At 39.9% G+C, this 25,781-nt stretch overlaps 1 protein-coding gene across 3 annotated transcripts in view; it reads left to right on the top strand.

Annotated features, from left to right (window-relative positions):
- Positions 1-25,781, top strand: part of LOC145356292 (casein kinase I) — a 51,070-nt gene that overhangs the window by 5,892 nt on the left and 19,397 nt on the right. For all 3 annotated transcript variants that reach the window (XM_080208856.1, XM_080208859.1, XM_080208857.1), the window contains exons 2-6: positions 15,267-15,377; positions 20,003-20,151; positions 21,331-21,559; positions 22,135-22,305; positions 24,074-24,222. In XM_080208856.1, the coding sequence (XP_080064982.1) occupies positions 15,267-15,377; positions 20,003-20,151; positions 21,331-21,559; positions 22,135-22,305; positions 24,074-24,222 (809 nt within the window). The remainder of the gene's footprint in view (positions 1-15,266; positions 15,378-20,002; positions 20,152-21,330; positions 21,560-22,134; positions 22,306-24,073; positions 24,223-25,781) is intronic.

Here is a 25,781-nt window from a genome sequence, read left to right as displayed (position 1 = left end):
CCCTTTAGTGTTCAGAGATGTGTAGGTTGAGTGGTATGGTAAATGCACATTGTTACAGGGATAGGGTGAGGGCTGGGCCTGAGTGGAACTTTCTTTCAGGGGGATGGTACAAATTTGATAAGTCGAACAGCCTCCTTCTGCACTGTAGGGATTCTGTGTTTATCTGCTTGTCGTTATAAACCACAATAAGACCAGCTAGCTACAGTCTTAGCGAATGGCCTTACCCCTGCCTGTAATTTTTGTGACTTCCACGAGGACGGCACGGTGCTGCCTCACAGTGCCAGGGACTGGATTCACTTCCAGCCTTGGCTCACTGTCTGTGTGGAGTTTGCACTTTCTCCCTGTGTCTGCTTGGGTTTCCTTCTGGTGCTCCGGTTTCCTCCCACAGTAAGAAGATGTGTGGGTTAGGTTGATTGGCCATGCTAAATTGTCTGTTAGTGTCATGGGATTAGCAGTGTAGTTGTGTGGGATTATGGGAATAGGGCTTGGGTGGGATTGTGGCCAGTGCACTCGATGGGCTGAATGGCCTCCTGCACTGTAGAGATTCTCTAGGATTCTATAAGTTTGTTATTGGTGGTCGCCAATCCTTGCCATTACTACACTGGTGACAAGATAAGTCGGAGCAACTCTGTTTTCTTTGAGAAATTTGAAGAGAACATTGTTGCCAAACTGCAGAGTGAATCTGATCAATCGGAGTCTGAAAAACAGAGAGCAGCCGTGTCTCTCTTTTCTAGAACCCTTCAGTGTGACACTGGAACGGTTGGAATTTTTTTTTTCAGGGCTAATAGAATAGAGGGGAGGATGAGAAGGAAGTTGGCTTACTACATGTGGGACCTAAACATATAACATGATCTGAAGTGTACAGTCCCTGGCTGCTCCCAATACAAAGACATTTGCAATCTCATTGAACTAACAAAGGGCGTTACCACCCTAAAGACTCGGTAACACTGCAAAGGTATAAGTTTAACTTGGTGGGGAGGGCCCTGGGGGACGCCATTATATCCTTCGTAGCAAGGCTTGAAGCAGATTGCAGAGCATTGTGACTCCAGGTCAGTCTTAAATGATGTGTTGAGAGATCAGTTGGTATGCAGTGTAAATAATGCTACTATACAAAGGAAACTTGGCTGAGCCTGAGTTGACTTTTAAGAAGGCAATAGGAATTGCAGTACCTGTAGAGTATAGTGAAGGGTGCTCAGGACCGGAAAGAAACACTAATTACTGAAGTTTTAAGCAGCCTAGGCGTATCAGTGAAATCCTGAAAATCCACTTGGTTGCCCTGGAGTCTAGAACCACATGGTAAGAGAATCTTATGTTTGATCAACAAAGTAATTAGAACGTGCCTTTTTAAAAAGTCCATTCTCTTTATTGAATGCTTTCTGACTTAATTAAGAGTAACTGTTACACTTGACCCTCTCTCTGTTCAAAGATGTTTCATCTGTTCCACATTTGGGATGTGTTGATGGTAAAATGTAAAGTTGTTTCTCAAAATTAATTGTTCTATTGGTATGCATCTTTTTAACATATGGGACATAGCTGTTGAGCAATAGTTGTTTTAAGTTACAACATTTTCAGTTTTGCGTTTTTTTTGACATAGGGATTGACAACTGGTGTGTTTTCTTTTCAGTTGTATTATGAAATACAGTTTGTAGTGGAACAAGAAATTAAACATCTTCATCAGTAAGGAGAATTAACTTGCTGTGTTGAGACACCAGTGGGAAGAATGATATGAAACACGTTTCCCTCCCTGGGAAGACTGGGTGCAGTTGACTCAAAATATTCAATACAAGTATGCTGTGGAAATCCTAGTTAGAGATGTACATTTTTTTAAAAAATCTAGCCTGTGGTTTGAATCCACTCTTCAATGGAACTTAAGGAAACTTGCATTTAAAATTAAATGTTTTTTGAAGCTTATCAGTCACAAGTAGGCTTACATTAATGCTGTAATGAAGTTACTGTAAAAATCCCCTAGTTGCCACAGTCCAGCACCTGTTCTGGTACACTGAGGTGGAATTTAGCATGGCCAAACATGACTTTCGTACTGTGGGAGAAAACTGGAGGAAAACCATGTAGACATGGGGAGAAAGTGCAGACTCCACACAGACACTGACCCAAGCCAGGATTCTAACCCAAGATCCTGGTGCAGTGCTAGCCACCATGGAGTGTCTGAACCTAACCGAGAAGTAAATGGTGGACTACCTTTTTCATCAGCTGAAAAGAGGTTAGTCCAAGCCATTCCCTGCTGAAGAAGTTAGCCAGTGACTTGGTGCCATGTCAGTTATCAAAGCTGTTTGGCTATTTGGTTGTGTGTGGTGTTGCCTTTTGGTGGTGGCGGCGGGGGGGGGGGGGGGGGGGGGGGGGGGGCAGAAAACATCTGGATTTGTTTAACTTTGCCTGAAGGCATAACTGAGATCGGAGGTTCTGTTTGTGATACTGTGTTTTACTATTCCCTGGCAGAATGCATTTGTACTGGAATAACCAGGGCTACCATATTGCCCCAATCCCCACTCCAAAGCAGTTGTACTAGCTAAAATAGGAGCAGAGTACTTGCAATAAAACATCACAAGGGAATTGATTTATTAAAAACCTTTTGGAAAATGCTTTTTACTTGGCCGGGCCTTTTAGTTGTTTGGAAAGCTGGACATTAATTTAAATGGATTTAAATTGATGGAAAGCCACATGTAGCAAGCATAGGACAAGAAACTTTGGCTTCTTGTGTGTTACTGTGTATGTATATAATAAAGCAAAAGACTTGCATTTGTAAATCACTTTTCATGATCACTGAACATCTATCTCAAAAGTGCTTTACAGACAACGAAGTAGTTTTGAAGTGTAATAACTGTTGCGATGTAGGAAACCAGGCAACCAATTTATGTGCAACAAGATCACGCCAACAGCAATATGCTAATGACCAGATCATTTATTTTTGTGATGTTAATTGAAGCTAAATATTGAACAGGGCACCAGGGATAAACTCCCCTGTTGTTAGAAATAACGCCATGGGATTTTTTTTATGTCTCTGAGAACATGAATGGGTCTCAGTTCAACATCTCATCCAAAAGACAACATGTCTGACAGTGCTAGACCAGAGTATCAGCCCTGATTTTTGTGCTCAAGCTCTAGACTGGGACTTGAACCTGCACACGTGATTCAAAGGTGAGGGTCTGCCAGATGAGTTGCAGTTGACACATGTCTTATTGTCTTGCCTTTTTCTTGCTTGCTACTGTCAAGCATCTCAAGAAAAATATTCCTGGCTTCAGAGAAGATTTGTTTTCACTGTTAGCAATTTGCTGTACCACAACATGTAAGAATGTAGATCCTGACCACCAACACCAGAGTGAAGTTTAGCATTAATCTAAAGCACTTCAGGGAAGTGGCTAAAAAGTCCTCTGCGTAATTCTTTACACTTTATACAAATTAATGAGTCTTTACTAAATAGCATTGTCAGAGACATGGGGAAATTATATGCCCTCTACTTAACCATGGATAATGCTGGGAGAAAGGGCAATTGAGAAGGAATAGGAAAGGTGATTTGATTTATGTATTGGTTGATATATTCAGAAAGGAACGTTACTTGCTTGTCTCAAAAACAGTGTATTGCTTCTTTAAAATTTTAATGCCTTCTAGGTGACCATATAATCAAGTAAATTTTTTTAAAAGTATAGAATCACTGGACAACTGAACTGTGAAACATGGCATAAGTGAGAATAAAATATACATAGACCAATTTCAGCAATAATTCTTGCTCTTACAATGGGATATATAACATGATGTCATCCATATTCAGTCATATTATATTACAATCTGCAACCTAGTGGTAACTTATTTTAAATAATCATTGGCAGTAAGCAGCACTTCTTCCCACTGATGTAGATATAATCTGGACTGTCCATTTGCTTTTGGAGGCTGGCACTTGGGATTCGATTCTGTATTTTTTTTAAGTGAATTGCAAAATCAATGCAGCCTCCTTAATGGATCTTCATTTTCTTCTACATCACTCGTGGTCTCAGCTGTCAGCTTCAATTGCGAACATAGCCCACTTTTTTTTTAACTCTCCATAGAATCAGCTTTTTTTTTAAAAAAAGATTTTGAGACTGCTATTTTAGGAGACTCAACAGTTCACTTAAAAGCTGTTGTGATTGAGGAGTGGAAGAGGGAAACCAATTGTCAACTTTAGTTATACTTCAGTAAACGTTAAAAATCAAGGAACAATGGCAGTCACTAACCCGTTTGGTGTTGATAATTTAATTGAAATAATGGGATATTCTGACATGGTTTTACTTTACAGCTAGATTTTAAAAAACCCTTAAATCTTTCTCATCCTCAGTTGTCAGTTAATTTTCAGAACAACTGGCCAAGACATTGTACTATCTGTTCTCTGCATGCAAGCTAGGAACGAAGTGAAATAAGTAGCCCTAAAGCGGATCTTTCCAGAAGTCTTATTTAAATCAACTTATCATTGGGATATGCATTTTTATAATCAAATTTAAACTTTTATATTTTTAAATGATCAATTAGAAACATTCTAATGCTGTGCAAGTTGCAGGTCCTGATGGGCTTTATCCTAGTCCTTAAAAGAAATGGCTGGTAAGATAGTTGATGTGTTGGTTTTAATTTTCCAAAATTCCCTAGATTTGGGAAATGTTCCATTAGATTGGAAAACAGGAAATGAAGGTTAGGAAACTACAGCTTAACAGCTGTCATTGGGAAAATGTTAGAAGCTATTATTAAAGATGTTATAGCCAGGACACTTGGATGAATTCAAAGTAATCAGGCAGAGTCAACATGATTTTATAGGTGTTCTTTGAAGTAGTAACATGTGCTGTGGCTAAAGGGTAACTGGTGATTACTTAGACTATTACCTGGAATGGGCGGGTTTTTTGAGCAAAGTTTGGACAGGCTAGGCTTGTATCTGCTGGATGAGTAAGAGGCCACCTGATGAATACATACAAGATCCTTGCATGGTCTTGACAGGGTGGATGTGGAAAGGATGTTTCCTCTTGTGGGAGAATCTAGAATTAGTGATCACTGTTTAAAAATAGGGGGTCATCCATTTAAGATCAAGAAGAGTAGAATTTTTTGCTGAGGGTTGAGAGTCTAGAACTTTCTTTCTCAAAAGGCAGTGGAAGCAGAGTCTTTGAATATTTTTAAGGAAGCGATTGATTCTTGATGAGCAAGGGGGTGAAAGGCTATCGGGTGGGCAGGAATATGTTCCTTAATGTCGAGAAAAACTAAAATCCTGCAAGACTAATCAGAAATGTTAAAATGTATTCTGACTTGCTATTAATTCATATGCTTGTATGTTTTGTCCATTTTCTTGAGCAAAGGACTTTTAGGTTTTAAAAAGCATAAGAAGTGCACTTTATACCATGCAGTTCAAAATACTTGTTTCACAGAGGCTGCAAAAAAGGTTTTTTAGTTTTATTTAATATTAACGTGCATACCCAATGTTTTTGTAGTTCTTTTAATTGTAGGTTCAGTTCAGAGAAAAAATTGTTTCCATATGGTAGTGCTGCAGCGTGTGAGGATATTTTTTGCAATGAATGTGAGTAAACTGCACAACTCATAATAAATCAGACCAGGATTAGTAATCCAGATGAGTTCATGTTGACTGGAATTGTAAAATACCACAATACAAGATCAGGCAATTCTACCCATCAGGTTTGCACTCTTCATTCATAGTGTATTTTTTCAAACATCTAATTCCCTTTAGACGGAATTTATGAACTGTGCATCAACCATGGTTTCTGGCAGAGAATTCCATTCTGCTTGTAATGATTTTTTTTCCTTGCCTTTTATTTAATTTTTCCCATGATTACCTTTAGATTTGTGTCATCTCATTACTTTTCTGGAGACCCATAAGTAATCATAACTCTTCACCTTGAAGATCTCAATCAGTTCATCTGCAACCATTTGTCTCCAGTGAAGAAATCTATAGCTGCTCCAGTCTCTCTTCATAACTCTAACCCCTTGTTCATGGTAAAATCCGAGTGAATCTATGCACATTTATTTTGTGTCCATCCTGTAATAAGGTACCTAGAGCTGTACACAGTACTCCCAACTACAGCCTAACTACAGTTGTGTGCATATCCAACATTATCCTCTTATTTCCAAAATGCATGACTACACTCCTTTTACTTGGAACAGTATTTACAACCCATCTGCCTCGCTTTGCTGTGTCCTTTTGCAGTCTTTCACAATCTGATCTGCTTTTCCTTCCCACTCTTAATTTGATGTAGTCAACAAATTTCAGTATTGTCTATGTCTTTTTTTAATTAAACTGTACATTAAATGTTTGGTTTAAAAAGTATCCACTCTTGAGGAACCACAATCGTTCCTCTCTCCAAACTAAGACAGATTCTCTAAGGAGAAGTCACATTCTTCTGCATCATTGCTGTTTAGTTCATGTCATCCATATTCATCTTTTTGCATGTGTCCCAGTTTAAAAGAACAATTCTTGCTTTGGAAAAATAAGCTTAAAGGGAGAGAAAATGTGGAACTGATTTTTCAATTTTTTGATGAATCACTAACAATTTGTCATACTCTTTGTAACCCACTTCTGTGTGTAGAAGTAAGAATGACTGCTCTTGATAGTAAGACAGCATTTTACTGTGTGTGACATCAAGGAGCCCTAGCAAAATTGAAGTTGATGGGAATTGGTTGGGGAAATTCTCCAACTGGTACACAAAGGAAGATGGTTATGATTTTTGGTAACCATCATCTCAACCCCACGATATCCTTGCAGATACTCCTCAGGGTAGTCATGTCCTAGGCCCAACCATATTCAGTTGAGTCATCAGTGACCTACCCTCCAATATACCATTGACCAAAAACTTAGCTGAACCGGCCATTTAAATACTGTGGCTACAAGAGAGGCAGAGAGGCAAGGAAGCCTGGGGTGAGTAACGTATCTCCCTATTCCCCAAATCCTGCCCACCATCTATGAGGCACAGCTGATAGTGTGATGTGATACTCCCCACTTGCCTTAATGAGTGCAGCTCCAGCAACTCAAGAGGCTCGACACTGCTCAGGATAAAGCAGTCTGCTTGATTGGCACCCCATCCAGCACGTTAAATATTCACTCTGACCACCTGGTGGCCACAACTAGCAATATGTCCCATGTATGAGGTACATTGCAGCAACCCATCAACTCTCTTTTTGACAGTATCTTCCAAACCCACTTTCTTGACCGTTTTGTTGAGTAAGGGTGGCAGAAGTGTGGGAACAGCACCACCTGCTAGTTCCCCTCCAACCCCACAACACCTGGAATTATATTACCATTCTTTCACTGTTAGAGTCACAATCCCTGAACTCCCTTCCAAACTTTGTGTGTGTGAGAACACCACAGGAACTCCAGTGGTTTCAGAAGATGCCTCAGCAACACCCTGTCAAGAACAATTAGGGACAGGCAACAAATGATGGCCTTGCCAGCAACACACATTTCCTGAGAAACAAATAAAGAAGAGAATTCATTTCTAAAATTGAGTTTTTGTAGCCATAGCTTAATTGGATATTAGGACTGTAAACTCATTTTACATAAAATGTTCCAAGGTACTTCCCAGGAGCATTATGAAGCAAAATGACACCAAGCCACATCAGGAGATATTGAGTCAGCTGACCAAAAGGTTACCCAAATCAAAGAATCCCTACAGTGCAGAAGGAAGCCATTTGCGTCTGCACCAATTCTCTAATACTCAGGTGCTATTTTATAATCCCACGTATCACCCACATCTTCGGACACTAAGGAAGGGGTTTACTATAGACTGTCCACCCAACCTGCACATCCTTGGACTTTGGGAGGAAATTGGAGTACCTGGAGGAAACATAGATGTGGGGAGAACTTGTAAGTTCTGCAGTGACACCCCCAAGGCCAGAATTTAACCCAGGTGCTATCTGACAGCAGTGTTGACCATTATGGCACTGTGCTGCCCTTATGTGCAAGATTAAATGAATGTGGCTTAGCTGAATGAATGATTTGTTCCTTTTAAGCATATAAAACAAAAGCTTAAACTTTAATGGTGTTGTAAAATTGTTAGATGGCATATTTGTTTTTTATTGTGGACTACTTTTTCATTCATATGGTCAAAAATCAGTTATAACTCAATGCTGAGGTAAACAGCTCTTTCTAGAGTTTCAGCTGACGTAATGTGAAGGGTTGTGAAACCACCAAGTTTGGATCTCTTGAGGTAAACTCGGGACTTTATGTGAAAATGTGATCAAAACGGTGTTGCGAATTCTGTATTGAATTGTAGTTAACTCACTCTATTAAGTAAAGTAGGCGTGGTTGAAAATAAGCAAAATAATGCAGATGCTGAAATCTTAAATGAGAACAAAGGACCTGGAAAAACTCAGTTAATTTTGAGGCCATAGACTCTTAATGCTTCCTGATATGAATATTGATTTTTTTGAAGTTAAATGATATTTAAAATATTGAATAAAACTGTGTCAGTTTACAAGAAGTAAAAGTTACATCAATTAGTGTGTAAAGTCCAGACAAAGTGTAAGTTTTTGCAAGGCTCGTGAAGAGGTCACATAGAACCAGAATAGTATTTTGTACTTTGGCCAGGGTTAACTAAATATTTTAACAAACTCAATGTTTGTTTGTTGTGAGGTTTTACCCACCCTATCAAGTTTGGGATTAGTTAAATTACTAACTAACAACCATTTCTTGTATGCGAGCAAAGTATCATTTCCTCCTATGAGTCATTTTTTAAAATTCTACTTCTCCCTTCTGGGCTGGCCCAAATCTCATGTTATTGACTTTCAGGCATTCAATGTTCCAACTCCTGTGACTCAGTCTTGGGAGGTGGGGGTTGCACAAGAGAAGATCCAATGACTTGACTTACTGACTGAGCTCCCACCGAGCAGGGAAGCAGCTGGCCTTCAATCCATACCACTAAGGTTACAATCTTCCATGTAGAAGTCTAAACAAAGTGTGAATTTCTGTTGAAGCTTTTATTGTGACGTCGTTCAGAGGAATGTTACAGTTGCACATCGCAGTGCTGGTGGCTGCAACTGTCACCTTCATCCATCTATGCAGCTAGGGCAGGGGTCTCCAAACTACGGCCTGCAGGCCACATCCGGCCCGCAGCAACTTGAAATATTCATTAAAAATAAAACTTATTCATTCATTTAAATTTTATTCATTTATAAAACTAATTTTTTTCTTTGGCCCGCAAAAATGTGTAAAATATACAATGTGGCCCTTGTACTGAAAAGTTTGGAGACTGCTGAGCTAGAAGATCAGATAAAACAAGACGTGCTGCTTACAAGTGCATTGGCGATGTTATATTCTCCATCAATGTCCCTGGACAGGCACCGGAGTGCGGCCACTAGAGGATTTTTCACAGTCCCATCATTGCAATGTTAAGCCTACTTGTAACACTTTTAAAACTTAAAAAAAACTGCTTTGCATATTCTATGATTCACACACAAGTAAGACGAGAGGATACTTTCAGGTCAAAAGAGACATGTTCCCTTGCTCTGTGTTTGAATTCCAAACAGTTTTAAAGAATCAGCCCAGTTTGTTTTGTCTCTGTCTTGCTTCACTGTAAATACAGATTTTGGGTTCTGAGTGACTGGGACGCTATTGTGACAGGTCTGTAAATTTAATGCTACAGTTACTTCTCTCCATTTTGCTTTCAATTGTTTCTGATTCAGTGTTTCTTCATGTAGTATTTACACAGCATAGTTAGTCTCAGAAGACTAACATTGCTATTTATCATAAAGGTAAATGCACTTGTATCATCTTTTTATTCAATTTCTAGCTATCAGCCAGCAACATTTAAAAGTTGATGCATGCAGAAACCTCTTCATTCAGTTTTCTGTCTCAAGGTTGGACATAAGTTAATCAGGTGTTTCTAAAATCCATTTATTAGTCTACATTAGTTTTAGACAATTATGATGAGATAGTAATTTCCATTACCATATTACATTCAAGATGGGTACTGCACAGCATCTGCACTGGATTTAATGCACTTAATTAAATACATTTTAATGTTGTATAATTGTTTTTTTGTGTATTTACTCTTCATTACCTCAAGTTGTTCACAAAATCGCTACCAGTGGCATATCCATAAATGCTAATATTTTGTTCCTAATGTATGCTCCAAATGCTTTCTCTAGAATCTCCCGTCATTTGGAGAGTAGTCTCTAATTTTCCTTCTGGCAGTTATTTCTGCAGCTCATGTGAGGAGAGCATTAACATACCACACACCCACCATATTAGTGACAGCACTGCTGTGTGACATTACAAGCCTTCTGTTGAATTAAAGCTCATTTGTTTACTTGGTTTTTCAATGTGAATGCATATATTGGAATAAAAAGGTTCAACCCTGTGACATTTAAATGTGTTTTTTTTAAAGGTCATATTACCATGAATGTTTATTGTTTTTGATGTCACCTTCTCCTAAGTGTAAAGTAACCAACAAATTCCTTTGCAATCTCTACCACTCATACTGTTTACAGAACTGTGTTGTTTCAGCTTGTTGGATGAAGGTAATAAATATGTATCATTGAAATTATTGTCAAATGTTGAGTGTAACGTTTTATTTATTAAGCTTTTATGCTCTTTAAAGTGGTGGATAAAAAGCAACATTTCCTATTTGTGATCCAAGGTCCTCCTTGAGAGGACTTATGAGATTAGATGAAGAGTAATGCTCCCCAGCATCAGAAAAACATTCCTAATTGTCCAGAGTAAAATATCACTTTCCTGTATCAGCTACTGTGGACAGAACGTGAGCGATAGTTGCTGAATTAGAATATTGACCCAGGAACAGCTGGCATGTCCAAATCGGATGCTGTGTTACTGAGGAATGCTATTGTCCCCCTCTTCATGAAAGAGGCTTCATAGGGGAATGGTTCTGTCAAAGCAAGCTTGATGAGTTGCCATTAGTACATCCTGTAGATATATACTATAGTCACAGTCTGTAGGTGGATATTGAGCTCTTAGCAGGGACAACAGTAAATTAGACCGTTTTATGTGAGATAATGTTGAGTTTTTGTGAATGATTCAGTGGCAAGTGGTGAGAAGTCTATACCCAATCTCGGTCGAGTTATTATACACTCATTGTTGATATGACTAATCCAGTTAGGTTTCTAGTCAGTGGTGATCCCAGAAATAAATGTTTGAGGGGGAAAGTAGTTTCGAAGATTGAGGGGAGGATGTTTGAACCTTGTTTGGAAGTGTGTATTGTGAGTGTTAACTGGTTCCCACTTAACCCAAGTATGGACTTCCTATATTAGGAGTTGTGAATGAAACATATTGGCCAGTGAAAGTGAGTAATCGTGATTGGATCTGGGATACTTTGAGGAATTCGTACTGAAGTGCCCTGAACTTTGATAATCAGACTTTAGTAATAACCATCTTGTCTTTTTGTGTGCCACCAGTTAGTGAATGGTTTTCTTCTTGACCTGGATTGATTTTTATCTTATTGTACTCGCAAAAATTAGTTGAATAATGTCTTGATATTCAGGGCAGTTACTCTGGCCTCCCCAATTGCACCTGTCATTTGAACAAAGAACAAAGAACAACACAGCACGGGAAACAGGCCCTTCGGCCCAACGAGCCCGCGCCGCCGTCCTACTATCTCAGTGACCTATTCATAATTTTAGTCTACGCCTAACGTGCGAGGATCAGGGAGGTCCAATTTAGGGACAATTTTAGTACCCAATCAATCAGCCTAAAAGCACATCTTTGGGGGATGTGGGAGGAAACCGGAGCACCCAGAGGAAACCCACGCAACCACGGGGAGAACGTGCAAACTCCCACAGACACAGGCCCAAATCCATGTGTCCGCACAGCAACAGAGATAGTCTCTGAGCTGTCATGTTGCCCTCGAGATGGTCCAGTTTAAGCACACTAACGACATGAAGCAATAGGCAACTCCCGAAGCAACATCCAAGAGCAGCCCACTACAACCTGCCGCCTGCATGCCCCTTGCTGGACTTAAATGCCTGTGGAGACAAAAAAAATTCATTATTAAACAGGCAAAGACTAACATTCCTGAGGCAAAACGTATTCCCAAGCCTACAATGTTCAGTAAGGCCTACTATATCCCCCTATATGTAGCCCGCTCATATGGCTGTCTAAGTGACTCTTAAACAACCCTAGCGTGCCTGCTTCCACCACCTTACTCGGCAGTGCATTCCACACCCCCACTACCCTTTGCGTGAAAAACTGCCCTCTAATATTTGTCTTATACCTAGCCCCCCTCACCCTAAGCCCGTGACCCCTCGTTCTATCCATTTCTTGTAGCGGAAAAAGCTTACCACCATTTACTCTATCTATCCCCTTCATAACCTTATAAACCTCTATTAGATCCCCCCTCAGCCGACGTCTCTCAAGGGAAAACAGCCCAAGTTCATCCAATCTTTCCTCGTAAGACAGCCCTTCCATACCAGGCAACATCCTGGTAAATCTCCTCTGCACTCTCTCCAGGATCTCTACATCCTTCCGGTAGTACGGCGACCAGAACTGGACGCAGTACTCCAAGTGAGGCCTAACCAACGTTCTATACAACTGCAACATCAGACTCCTACTCTTATATTCTATACCTCTTCCTATGAAGGCTAACATACCATACGCTTTCCTCATCACATTCTGCACCTGTACCGACACCTTCAGGGACTTGTGCACTTGCACCCCCAGGTCTCTCTGCGTATCTATACTCCGGATAGTTCTACCTTTTATCGTATATACTATTTCCCTTCATGTCAGTGAAATTTCAGTGTATAAGGGTAAACATTTAGTACTGAACAAAATGCCCTTTTAGATCCCAATAGCTTGTGTGGCATCAGAAATTTTGAGTACACAATGGTTATCAAATTTGTATGTAATATGTATAACTGCTGTATAGACATTCTAGCATTTGGAAACTGAGAAGTTTCAGAAGTGGCAAGCAAAATTTGCTTGTTATTAAACCTTAAAATGAAATGAATATATTGCCGTGTGAGATGCAATTAATGATGCTGGCTTTGATGATTTTTGGGGTGCATGCTCATAATGCATTTAGAATTGTACTGATCATATCCAGTGTGCATTTTGGTACATAATTGTAGGATGAATAAAAATGGTTTGGATATAAAAATGTCAGTATAGTGGCATAACTTTGATACTGATTTTTGTCCTGTGGAAACTGGTGCCCCTTCCCATTCGGTGCAGACCATTTAGAAAAGGGTAATTGTTCCCATAACTGCTAAAAAGCATGATTTGCTGAATTTATTCAATCGTCTCTAAGCAACTGTAATTTAGATTGCAAAAAGAAACCGGAGCCTTTTGAGAGGGATAGTGATTTCTATATATAAAGCACAGCATGTTTACTGTAGCAGGTTGCAAGCTAGTGCATGAGAGTGGAAGCAAAGTGGCAGTGCTTGACTTGATTACTATTCCTCCTGTTACTGCACGGTAGCATAGTGGTTAGCACTGCTGCTTCACAACTCCAAAGACCTGGATTCGATTCCCGGTTTGGGTCAGACATTCTCCTCGTGTCTGCGTGGGTTTACTCTGGGTGCTCCGGTTTCCTCCCACAGTCCAAAGATGTGCGAGTTAGGTTGATTGACTATGCTTAAAAATTGCCCCTTAGAGTCCTGAGATGCGTAAGTTAAAGGGATTAGTGGGTAAATGTGTCGGGATATGGGAGAGGGCCTGGATGGGATTGTGGTTGGTGCAGACTTGATGGACCAAATGGCCTCTTTCTGCACTGTAGGGTTTCTATGATTATGATACTGAATCATTTATTTTACAATCACTTTGACAATTAACATTTTCTCTTAAAAAAATCATGCTCTCACTTTTTGAGACATAAAAGATTGTCTTGAGGGCTGACAGGGTAGATGATAGGTAGAGTCTTCAACAAGGGCATTCCCTCTTGTAGGAGACCCTAAGACCAGAGGCCAGAATCTGAGTAAGGGGCTGTCCATTTGAAACAAGAGATCAGAAATGTCTTTGCTGAGAATCTGTGGAATTCTTTATTGCAGACAGCTATGGTGGCTGGATGCTCTAGGCTGAGATAGATTTTTAATCAGTAAAGGAATCAATGGTTATAGGAATAAGACAGGAGAAGTGGAATTGAGGATTATTTCAGATGAGCCATGATTTCATTGACGGAGCAGACTTGATGCGCCAAATGGCCTACTTCTATTCCCACAGCTTATGGTCGTACAAGTATTTTCTTTGCTTCTGTCAAGTAGCTAGACAAACTATAGATGAGCTGTTCAAGTTCTTCATTCCTTGCACAGAGAGAAACACAGCCTTCAGTTGGTAATCATTATTATTTTTGGTGCTTATTTCTTCAGATCTTTGTGGCCAGCTGGCTTTGGAGGTGGTCCTGGGAGCCACTGCTTTTGGTGCATGGCTGCCTTTGATTCCTTTTTATGGTGAAGGTTTAATTTTGCAAGTTTACTGCTAATTTCTGCATTTCATTTAGTTTTAAATTTGCTGTATAAATTGGCTAACCCTTAGCTTACAAGAGACATGGAGTCATATAGCAAGAAACGTAGTTTTGCTGGTTGTGTCCATGTCAGCTGTCAGTAGATCAACCAGTCAGTCCCATTCCCTGCTCTATCCCCATAATCTGGCAAGTTAGTTTTCTTCATGCCCTCCCAGTTGCCTTTCTGAAGTTATGCCAAGCCTTTATAAACTTTGGCTAGGCCACAATTAGAGTATTGTGTTCAGTTCTAGTCATCATACTTTAGGATGGATGCTTGAGCAGGGTGCAGAGGAGATTTAACTGAATGGTCCCAGGACCATTAATTGACTGCTTGAAACATAGTAAGTTCTAGGTCATTACCACTCAGTGTAAAATGTTCTTCTTCACAGGCCCCTGCATCTCCTGCCCAAGAGCTTAAATTTGTGTTCCCCATCTTTTTGCAGTCAGCCAGTGACAAAAGCTTTTCTTTGTCTTCGTTATCTAACCTATCATAAACTTTCACACCACTGTCAAATCTCCCCTCAGTGTGTGCTTCAGGGGGAACAAACCCAGCTGCTCCACCTCAAAACGCTACAACCAAAATCCTTCCTCCCTGGAGCCATAAGAGGCCTGGTGGCCTGATTGGAGTTTATGAAGGTTGCTATTTATGAAGCCCAAGATCCCATCTGTTAATTATTCTCTCAGTATGCATTGCTCTCGTCAGTTGTCCGATAAAAGAATATCTAAGAAGCACTTTTATTTTTCAATTCTATGCAATAGAAAATGGCAATATTTTTATCAGGTAACATGGTGCCTTGTCCTTTCAGTGAAAGAAGTGAACATTCACATATTTTTCTACAGGAACTGACATTGCTGCTGGGGAGGAGGTGGCCATTAAGCTGGAATGTGTGAAAACCAAACACCCACAGCTACACATTGAAAGTAAGATCTACAAGATGATGCAAGGAGGTGGTAAGTTTTTTATTGACTTTATTTGTCTGACTTACTTCGTTCAGCATTCTATATTCCGTGCCCTGTAGTTAGATTAAAATTTACTTTTTGCCTGTTTGACACACTGCTGGATAGTTGTATAAATCCTTGCTGGGAAACCAGTTCAAGGTGAAATTCTTGGTTTTGTAACATTTTCTTTACCTTTTGTAGTATGTACAGTACTGTGGTGGAGTGAGTTTCTTTTCATTCCCCTCCCTGCAACTCATCCCATTCATTACATATCCAGTTTGTTTTGGAACAATGACTGTTTCAAGTCAGCGTTAATGAGACCAAAATGTTTTTCAGTTGAGTAGTGTGAATCTGAATTTATTTAACACATTATTTTGCTTTTCAGAGTAAAATATCGCCAGGGAAAATTAGTATGTTTGTACCCAGTGTTGTGACTTAAGGAACCATGAATAGTGAGGGTTTTATTTAATGTCTGCACAGAGGCTGTTTTGCAGTAAATCAATATAGTGTACATCTGCAAACACAGGATAAATGCTTCATTGCAGTGGTCCAGGCTATGCTACACACTTAGCTCCTCTGATCCTTAGCACCAGATTCTACATGACTTCATGATGTAATGTGTAATTGAATAAATGAGGAAGAATGTTAGATTAGCAACTGCAAGTATGGTCTTCCACTTTTGTAAATGTAGCAATATCCTCTTCTTTCTTGCCTGTTCTGAATCAGTGATGTTTGGAGCTTTTGTTAAAGTTTGCCCATGTGTTTCCTCATTCAATATTTGTCTCTCTGTTGCTTCCATATTTTTTTTAAAGTTTATTTATTAGTCACAAGTAAGGCTTACGTTAACACTGCAAACAAGTTACTCTGAAATTCCCCTAGTCGACACAGTCTGGCACCTGTTCAGGTCAATGCACCTAACCAGCGCATCTTTCAAAATGTGGGAGGAAACCAGAGCACCTGGACGAAACCCACAAAGACATAAGGAGCATGTACAAACTCCACATAATGACCTAAGGCAGGAAAAGAACCCGGGTCTCTGGCGTTGTGAAGCAGCAGTGCTAACCACTGCTACCATGCCACCCCATCCCTCAGTATAGAAGATGTCATTGTACAATGTAGCTTTGCATGGGCACAGTTGCATTGTGCCCCCGCTCCCCCATCTAACCTACCCCCCACCTGACCCAGATAAACATGGCCACTACTGACCCACCACAATATGGGCCAACAAGCCAAGTATCTTCATGTCACTCTGAGACATTGGACAAAGCAAACTACCCATCTCTAGGCACCCAGAGGTACCATTTAGGCCCTCCACCAACGAGATTCAACCCATTTCTCCTCACCAGAGAAACCATAATAACAGGATAATATGTCCACTGAACATTGCATGAGCCAAGTAGTCAGGTAACCACTGTCACCACCTGTACAGCCAAGCCCAGACGAACAAGGCTAGATTTCCAGGAATTAGCCAACCATACTGCGACATGCACCAGTACATAATTACCCCACTCCAACAATGCCAGAGATGCTAACAACAAAAAGAAAAGCACCCAGTTTTTTTTCTACAATACGTGATCTATCTGTACCATTGTAGCACACAAGCAAGGATTCCTTAACCCCAAAACAACGGAAGTACAAAAAAAATGTGAGCCCCTAAGTTCTTGGGGAGATTTCTTCACCCACTGTGGGAATGCATAGGGCCCTATCCATTACTACCATATTAAACCACTTACCCACCTTCCTGCATTGGGGTTGCTCATCTTGACCATAATTGTAATAAAGGATATCAGGTTAAGTCAACCACTATATATACCAGGGTTGTAAGATGAGAAGATGGATGAAAATCTCACAGCTCTAGTAAATAGCTGTTCCTGGATTCACCAGAATAATGAGCAAAAATTTGCTACCATGTTCACTCACAGGGTTACTCTTGTCGATATGATAAATCACATAAGTGGACCAATTGAGAGATGAAATTACAGGGGATACATTCAAGATTTATCTGAACAGGATAATCACCGAAATTTGTCTCAGCTCAGTTATAGGATTGCCCCCATCAGTATGTAAACTGCCCTGTACTGAGTCAATACAAGAATGTAATTAGAGGAGATACAGTCCAGAATTAAGGGATCCTGATTTTCGCAGGATAGCAGGCGACAAGTGCCTTTGCACCCATATATCATAGGTAGTCCTTTGTCAGGTTAAAAAAAATCTCAAAATGAGGATTATAATCGCAAAGGAACAAAGTTCAGGATTAATGACAAACTGCAGGATAATATAACCGTTCACGGAGCTTGAAAAGGCCAAAGCAATGACAGGAACATTAAGCAACATCCAAGGCCCATCCAGAGTTTTACCGAAGCCTGTGCACTTCTGTCATATCATTGTCCCAAAACCCTGGTAAAGAGAAACATAGGTCCCGGCGGGTGGAGTAGACCCATTGCATCGGCTGCCTCCCACCCTTCTCGATGAAGACAGAGGACCAGACAACAGAAGATCAGTGGTTGGAGTCTTCAGCTGAACCCAGGCTTGAGGACTGGGTACAGTGTGCTCTGTTGAACTTAATATCCAGCCTTCAAACCAAGATTGTAAAAGCATGACGGCTAGTTCTCATATTCGGCCAGGAATTCATCCCCAGCTCCCCATGGGGGAGCCACGTGCAGGGATACTCCTTTTACAGCCTCATCTCCCCAAGTCAGCCAGGATGTTCAACATACCATGCAGCAGGATTTCCAAAGACTGAATGTAAGCCCCCACTGAAGAAACTGCCCTTTCAACTGACCAGATTCTCTTCTCTGTTTCACCCATTCTCTGGAATATCTCACAGCTCATCAATGTGGGTACCAATAGTCAGTGCTGGGGAGCTGAGACCATTGTCCTCTCACACTAGCAGTCATCATCTCAGTGTCTACGACACAGCCAAGCATGGGCGCTCTTATCAGCAAAACTGATGAGCTGGGCCCATAATGGCTGTCTCTGACCACCTTGATCAAACGAGGGTTTTCTTGTCTTAACTCAGTTCCGCATCACCAAAATTTAGCAAGGATCTTCCAGGAACATTGCACAGATTACACACATTAGGATCAAATAATTATGATAAAAATAGGGTCATCCAGACTTAAAACGTTGACTCCATTCTCTCTCCACTGCTGTCAAGCCTAGTGAGATTTTCCAGCATTTTCTCTGCAGTTTCAAATAATAATGGGTTGATTTAAAATTAAAGACAGGTTTAAAAGATGAGTAGAGTCAGAGCTTCTGAAAAGACAGTCTCTCTCACACTTGCATCACATGACACACATCATTCCTCCCCCAGTTTAATTTTAAGTTTCTCATGTCAGCTTTCAAATAGCAGATTTGTGCAATTTTAACGAAGTCTGTATATGCAATGATACATTTACATACGTGTCTCACCTGTTTTCTCTACTAGTTGTTGAAACAGTGGAAAACAACTAGCATGTTTTTAAAAGTACTGTGGTATCGCAATAGTTTTCTTCATGATACTAAAGTCTTTTTAGTTATGTTTTACTCAGTCAAGTTCAAAAGTTTACAGAAAATTTTGATTTCTTAGGTGCAGTGTACACATGGAATTATAGCAGTTTTTTCCTTTGGTTTCCTTTAAACATTTTCACAAGTGCAATCAAGGTGGACAGTGTAATGAAGCACTGCAGACCAATAAAATCATATGTAATGTTTATGCACAGATACAATTTATAAGTTCAGTAACATGAGTCTTGAGCGGAAGTGTGTTTGGGGAAGTTTAGGTGTTGAATTCTGGTTCTCTATTAAACAAGCTATTCGAACTTGCTCCTAACTTTGTTTAGCCCAGTAACTTAACTACTAGTGAACAAAAGATCAAGCAGATTTGCCATTTTGAGGTTTGGTTTTTATCGTGCTTCATTTGAGGTCTGAAATTAACCTTAGTTTTCAAAACATTAAGTGTGATGACCTACTCGCGGATGTGGTTTTAAGAAACCTCATACAAATGAAAAGTTGTTTAAACTTGTTTACAGTCACAAGTGTTGCAACGCTACATCCCAGCTATTTCCTGCCAAAAATGATCGCCATTGTCCTTGCCATAGCAGTGTTTGTTGGACAGAAGGTGGCACTGTTGTAGAAAACATTAAAGACTATTGTATCAAATTGTCTCTGAAGAGAAGTTGATGGGTGGATTATTGGTTTGCATCAGAGATTTTAATAGTTAAATTTGAATGTGAACTGGTTCTGCATGGTATTTAGCCCTAAAGCTTATGACCACCAAGTTAGCTCACTAAATGAGAAAGGGCTCCTTTGAACCTTAAATTAGTTTCTTTAAACAAAACTTGGATAATTTAGTTATCCAGAGAATAGGTGACATAATATGAAATATGAATGGGAAAATATACTTCTGTGCTATTTTCTATTTTGGATGGTCCTGCCGATAAACTACCTTGAAGTTTTATCAGTTTTGAAATGTTCCCAATATTTGACTTTGGTAGAAAAGGTTTAATTTTGCACTTGGACACTTCCATGGTCTTCAGACACAAGTTGTGCCTTGTAATTTGAAAATGGCCTTTCCTTCGAAGATCTGATGTATGTGTTCATATAGCAGTGTTTGTTCACTTTTGATTCCACCTGCCTTAAGTCTTTTTCTTGTGTAGTTGGCATTCCCACCATCAAGTGGTGTGGTGCAGAGGGAGATTACAATGTAATGGTGATGGAGCTGCTTGGACCAAGTCTCGAAGATCTCTTTAACTTCTGTTCTCGTAAATTCAGCCTTAAGACAGTCCTGCTCCTTGCTGACCAGATGGTAAGAAACAGTCCTTTGCTTGCTTTTTAGTGTTCTTGTTGTGGATTGGTCAACTAAAGATGCAATCCGTATATTTTTTCTTCAGCTTGCTTTACACCCATGAACAATATCCTGATATAACATGTGTCTTCCTTTCCAGCAACTGTTAATATATCTTGAATTGAAGAGATTTGTGAAAGAGGGAATCAAGCAATGTCAAGCGTTAGGGCTTCAAGTGGTAAAAGAAGGGTTAGTAATCACTGTTTCCCTGTGTTCGTGGTTCCAATTGTTGAAAGATGAAGGAGCAAAGATGGAACCCCATGAACTCTCCCATGAACCCTATCAGGCTCTCGATTGATCACACAGGTTTAATTACGGTACCCCTTAGTTCAGTGAAAGCTGTTTTGGGTACACATTGATGCAAAAGTACCAATATCTCGGGAGTCCAGTTCCACAATTATTCCCACGGTCATTAATGATGTGCAGCTCAAGGTCAGTTGCCACGTCTAAACAGATGTTTTCAATTGTCCTCTCATCTCAAAAATGAACACTTCAGTGTCTTCGTAGCTGGCTTTAATATCAAAGTCCACTCTCAGCAGTATGATTGTGCTCTATGCTTGCTCCACAGACACCAATTGATTGTGGTGGGTGTAGCATTGCCAAGTTAGTCCAATGAAGAGCAGGAAAGCCTGATTACATACGGTATAAGTTGATTAAAGTGGTAAAGGTAGGGAAATTTATCCTTGTAGAAAGAGACCAAGCTAGATTGAGGGAAGAGTTGTGTGATGTTACTACATACAGCCTTCCAAATAAATAGCTTGTTTCATCCAATAGTTTTGGCTTAAAACAATTCTAATATAAGTAACTAGGTTGGATCATGAATTTTTATGTATTTTGAAATTCGTAAAAATGTTCACTAAGTAATTTTGTAACTGAAACTTTGACTCCAAATTAGAATTAATAGTTAATTGTTGCTTTGTCCCCAAGTTACCGTTGCAAGTTTGGGCATGTGGGGTCGATGGATCTTACTGATGCTGTATCATTCAAGATTCATGGAAAGTCAAGTGGGATTGATAAAGGGTGGGCTGTGCCATTCGTTCAAAGTTGGATGCAAGGATTGATGGTTCCGCTCTATACAAAAGGATAATGCATGTGAGCTTGCTGACTTTTCCAATCTAAAACTGTTTTTCTTCTTTTTAGATCAGTAGAATTGAATATATTCATTCAAAAAATTTTATCCATCGTGATGTGAAACCTGACAATTTCCTAATGGGTTTGGGAAAAAAAGGCAACTTGGTCTATATTATTGACTTTGGGCTAGCAAAAAAGTACCGAGATGCACGAACGCACCAACATATACCGTACCGTGAAAATAAGAACCTCACAGGAACAGCTCGATACGCTTCAATTAATACGCATTTGGGAATAGGTAGGCAGTTTTACACTTCTTATTTACCTCGTGAGTTAGAAACCGTCAGGTATATTGTAATATTCTTTGTGTATTACAACCATATTAGATTGATGGAATCTCCAATCCACAAACGTGTTTTTTTTTCAGTCAGCACTGTCAAAATTGAATTGTAACTCATATCACTGCGCTTGTTGGAATTAAGCTGAGCCTCTGATGCCCACTTTTCTGTCATTACATTTCAGAAATTCCTTGTATGAAATATTTGGAGATGTCTGAGAGATGTGATAAGGCACTGTGTCTAAATATGTGTCAGTCTTTTGTTGTGTATGAGCAGATATATGTTTACTCAATTATAGACGTTGGAGTTTGAGAAGAAAATCTGTACTTTGAAGTATGTGTACTAGGGTAAACTTGTGTGAAACAGTTAACAGTTTGATAACTGTGAAGTTTTCACATTGAAAATTTGTATAAACTGTAAAAGATTACAAACTGAATTTCATTATCAATTTCCAGTGCTGATTGCAAAATTGGTAGCTTCCAGCCTGATTGTAGTGTCATGGTGTCCCATACTAACATACATGCCTCTTTTCCAGAACAAAGCCGCCGTGATGACCTGGAGTCCTTGGGCTATGTTCTGATGTACTTTAACTTGGGATCATTGCCCTGGCAAGGTCTGAAAGCAGCAACAAAGAGACAGAAGTACGAACGCATTAGTGAAAAGAAAATGTCAACGCCCATTGAAGTACTCTGCAAAGGTTACTCATGTACGTATAAAGATTGTCTTTCTGACAGTTTTACATGGAGATCTGTGCTGTTGAACTACTGGGGTCAAGTGGCCATCTGATGTATTGTTATAGCAATCTGTTTCTAATTTGTGGTATTAAGATGTCAAATTAGTCTATATTATTTCATGATTACAATGTACAAACTGGTAGGAGTAATTAATTCCCAAAATGTGATGGTTGTGAAAGAAGTCCTTGGTCTGCTTAACATGTTATCCTTGAAATGAGTTCCTATTGGTGCTCAGTTACACTCCACATCGAGTCCTTCAAGGTATTATATCTCAAGAATTTTAGAAAACTGACCTAGGTTAGAACGCTTACAGCACTGTAACAGCATAATAAAGAGCTGAAAGGCTATTTATGGATTTGAGATTCTGACATACCCCTCCCCCGCCAATCTCCCCCAGCAACCAGAACTGTTGGAGGCAGCCAAGAGTGAACAACGTAGGTGGTGTTCAATTTTTCTATTCATTTGGTGCACCTACTTCTAATGCTCATTCTAACCAGAGAACCCCTACAGTGAGGCAGGAGGCCATTCAGCCCATGATGTCTGCACTAGCTCTCTCTGGCAGAGTACCTTAACCAAGCCCTTTTTCTCCATCCTGTTCCTGTAATATTTTCTCTCTTTTGATTCCTTCCATTTAGAACCCACATTATAGTAGATCCCATAGTTTCTGTTAGGGGAGGTAGGGTCATTGTATTCATGAACCCTGAAGGTCTTCTCAACAATCAAAAAACAATGAAAAGAACAGAACAAAGAAAGTTACAGCATAGGATCAGGCTCTTCGGCCTTCCAAGCCTGCACTGGCCATGATGCCTGACTGAATGAAAACCACGTACCCTTCCGGGGACTGTATCCCTCTATTCCCATCCTATTCATGTATTTGTCAAGACGCCCCTTAAATGTCACTATATCTGCTTCCACTACCTCCCCGGCAACGAGCTCCAGGCACCCACCACCCTCCGTGTAAAAAAAAAAAGCTTGCCTCGTACATCTCCTTTAAACCTTGTCCCTTACACGTTAAACCTATGCCCCCTAGTAAGTGACTCTTCCATCCTGGGAAAAAGCTTCTGACTATATTCTGTCCAGGCTGCTCAATCTTCTGGGCATCTGTCAGATTGCCCCTCAATCTCTGTGGCTCCAGTGAGAACAAACCAAGTTTCTGCACCCTCTCCTCATAGCTAATGCCCTCCATATCAGGCAACATCTTGATAAATCTTTTCTGTACCCTCTCCAAAGCCGCCACATCCTTCTGGTAGTGTGGCGACCAGAATTGAACACTATATTCCACGTCCGCCTAATGTTCTATAAAGTTGCAACGTGACTTGACGGTTTCTAAACTCAATGCCCCAGCCGACGAAGGCAAGCAGGTCGTATGCCTTCTTGACTACCTTCTCCACCTGTGTTGCCACTTTCAGTGACCTGTGTACCTGTACACCCAGATCCCTCTGCCTGTCAATAGTCTTAAGGGTTCTGCCGTTTACTGTATAACTCCGATCTGTATTAGACCTTCCAAAATGCATTACTTCACATTTGTCCAGAAAATTTAACAGAATTAAAGAAAGATCTACGTGTAAGATTTTCATTAAGATTAATTAGGTATGAAGTATTAACAATGTCCAATGAACTACACGTTTCAGCTGGATTTGATTTTTTTTTGTCTCAATGTGAAAATAACTACTTTCTGAGCACATTGCACCATCAGGCTTGCAAACATAAGTAATTTGCTGTCCTTTTCCTTCCCTGCAGCTGAGTTTGCCACATACTTGAACTTCTGCCGCTCTCTGCGTTTTGATGACAAACCAGACTACTCTTACTTGAGGCAATTATTTCGTAACCTCTTCCACCGCCAAGGCTTCTCCTATGACTATGTCTTTGACTGGAACATGCTGAAATTTGTACGTTTTGTGCTTAATACTGATGATGTAGCCGAGTGTCCTGTGCATATCTCATAAATTTAAAGTTCTGATGGAAAAATAAAACAGAAGTATAATCTGCTTCCCAGATGATGTTGTTGCCAACAGGATTGATTCTTCCCTTAGCTTAGCATCGTTTGAAAGTATTTGCGTCAATCCTGGTTTGTTAGTAGCATTATTATCTCATGAGTTAAGAAGGCTATGATTGAGCCTCACTCAAGGGCTTTTAATGTATAAATTCCAGTGAAGTGCTAATGGAGGAAGTAATGTTAGCCTTATCAGAAGGAATGTTTACCTGAACTACCAGAATAGAGAGCCTTGCCTTATTTTGGTTGTCCAGAAGGATTTGGAGATCCCTTGAAATTAGTGAAAGAAGGGCAGAATCTTCTGGTATTTCGTAAGTGTTTCCTCTGCAGTGAATAAATACTATTTTTGCCAATGTCAGCCACACAATTCCAGGCAATAGGATACAGAAGATGGCTATTCAGCCACTCATGCTTTTATTAGCTCTTTAATTGAGTTATGGGCTTTTAATTCCTTATCGTCTTTTTATGTTCCTTTTCTAATTCTTTCAGATGTTGCCAAGAATTGCCATAAATCTGAGAAGTGTTTCAGAAGTTAGCGTATGACGACTAAAAAGTAGACAAAAAGAGGAAAATATTAAATTAGAGCAAACTGACCAGGAATGTACAGATAATGAGATTTTGCAAAGGAGAATGGCAAAAAAAAAATTATTGGTCCCTTAGAGGCAGAGACAGGAAAAATTACCATGGGAAAAGACAAACTGGCAGAGATATTCAACAGTTTTAAATATCATAAAACAGGAGCAGAATTTGGCCACTCAGCCCTTTGAGTCTGCTCTGCCATTCAATTATGGCTGATATTTTTCTCATCCCCCATCCTCCTGTCTGTTCCCCATAATCCTTGATCCCCTTATTAATCAAGAACCTGTCTACTGCTGTCTTAAAGATACTCAATGACCTGCCCTCCACAGCCTTCTGCAGCAAAGAGTTCCACAGATTCACCACTCTCCAGCTGAAGAAATTCCTCCCATCTCTGTTGTTAAGGATCGTCCTTTTAGCCTGAGGTTGTGCCCTCTGGTTCTTGTTTTTTCTACTAGTGGAAAAGTGCACTGTAACCAAGCGGCTAATAAGAGTGAAGAACTTGAGGATAAAGTATTGGAGAAACTTGAGGGAGCAAATGCTGAAAAATCACTTATACCCTAGGTTTCTAAAGGAGATAGCTGTAGGGATGGTAGATTACTGGTTATAATTTCCCCAAATTTCCTATATTCTAGAATGGCTAACTTCCAATCTGCTGGAGCCAATGTAACATTCCAATTAAGAAAAGAGAGATAGAGAAAATGAGGAACAGTAAACCAGTTAGATAGAAGTCTATCTTCTAGAATCTCTTATTAAAGAAGCTTTAACAATATACTTGGAAAATCATACTGTATTCAGATTAAGTCAGTATGGTTTTACAAAAGGGACATCATCTTTGACAAGTTTATTAAAGTTTTTTGAGGATGTAACTCGTAGGGT

This window comes from Carcharhinus amblyrhynchos, chromosome 21 (genome assembly GCF_965287045.1).
Source record: "Carcharhinus amblyrhynchos chromosome 21, sCarAmb.v2.hapA, whole genome shotgun sequence".
NCBI lineage: Eukaryota > Metazoa > Chordata > Chondrichthyes > Carcharhiniformes > Carcharhinidae > Carcharhinus > Carcharhinus amblyrhynchos.
This window is presented reverse-complemented; position numbering and strand designations above follow the sequence as displayed.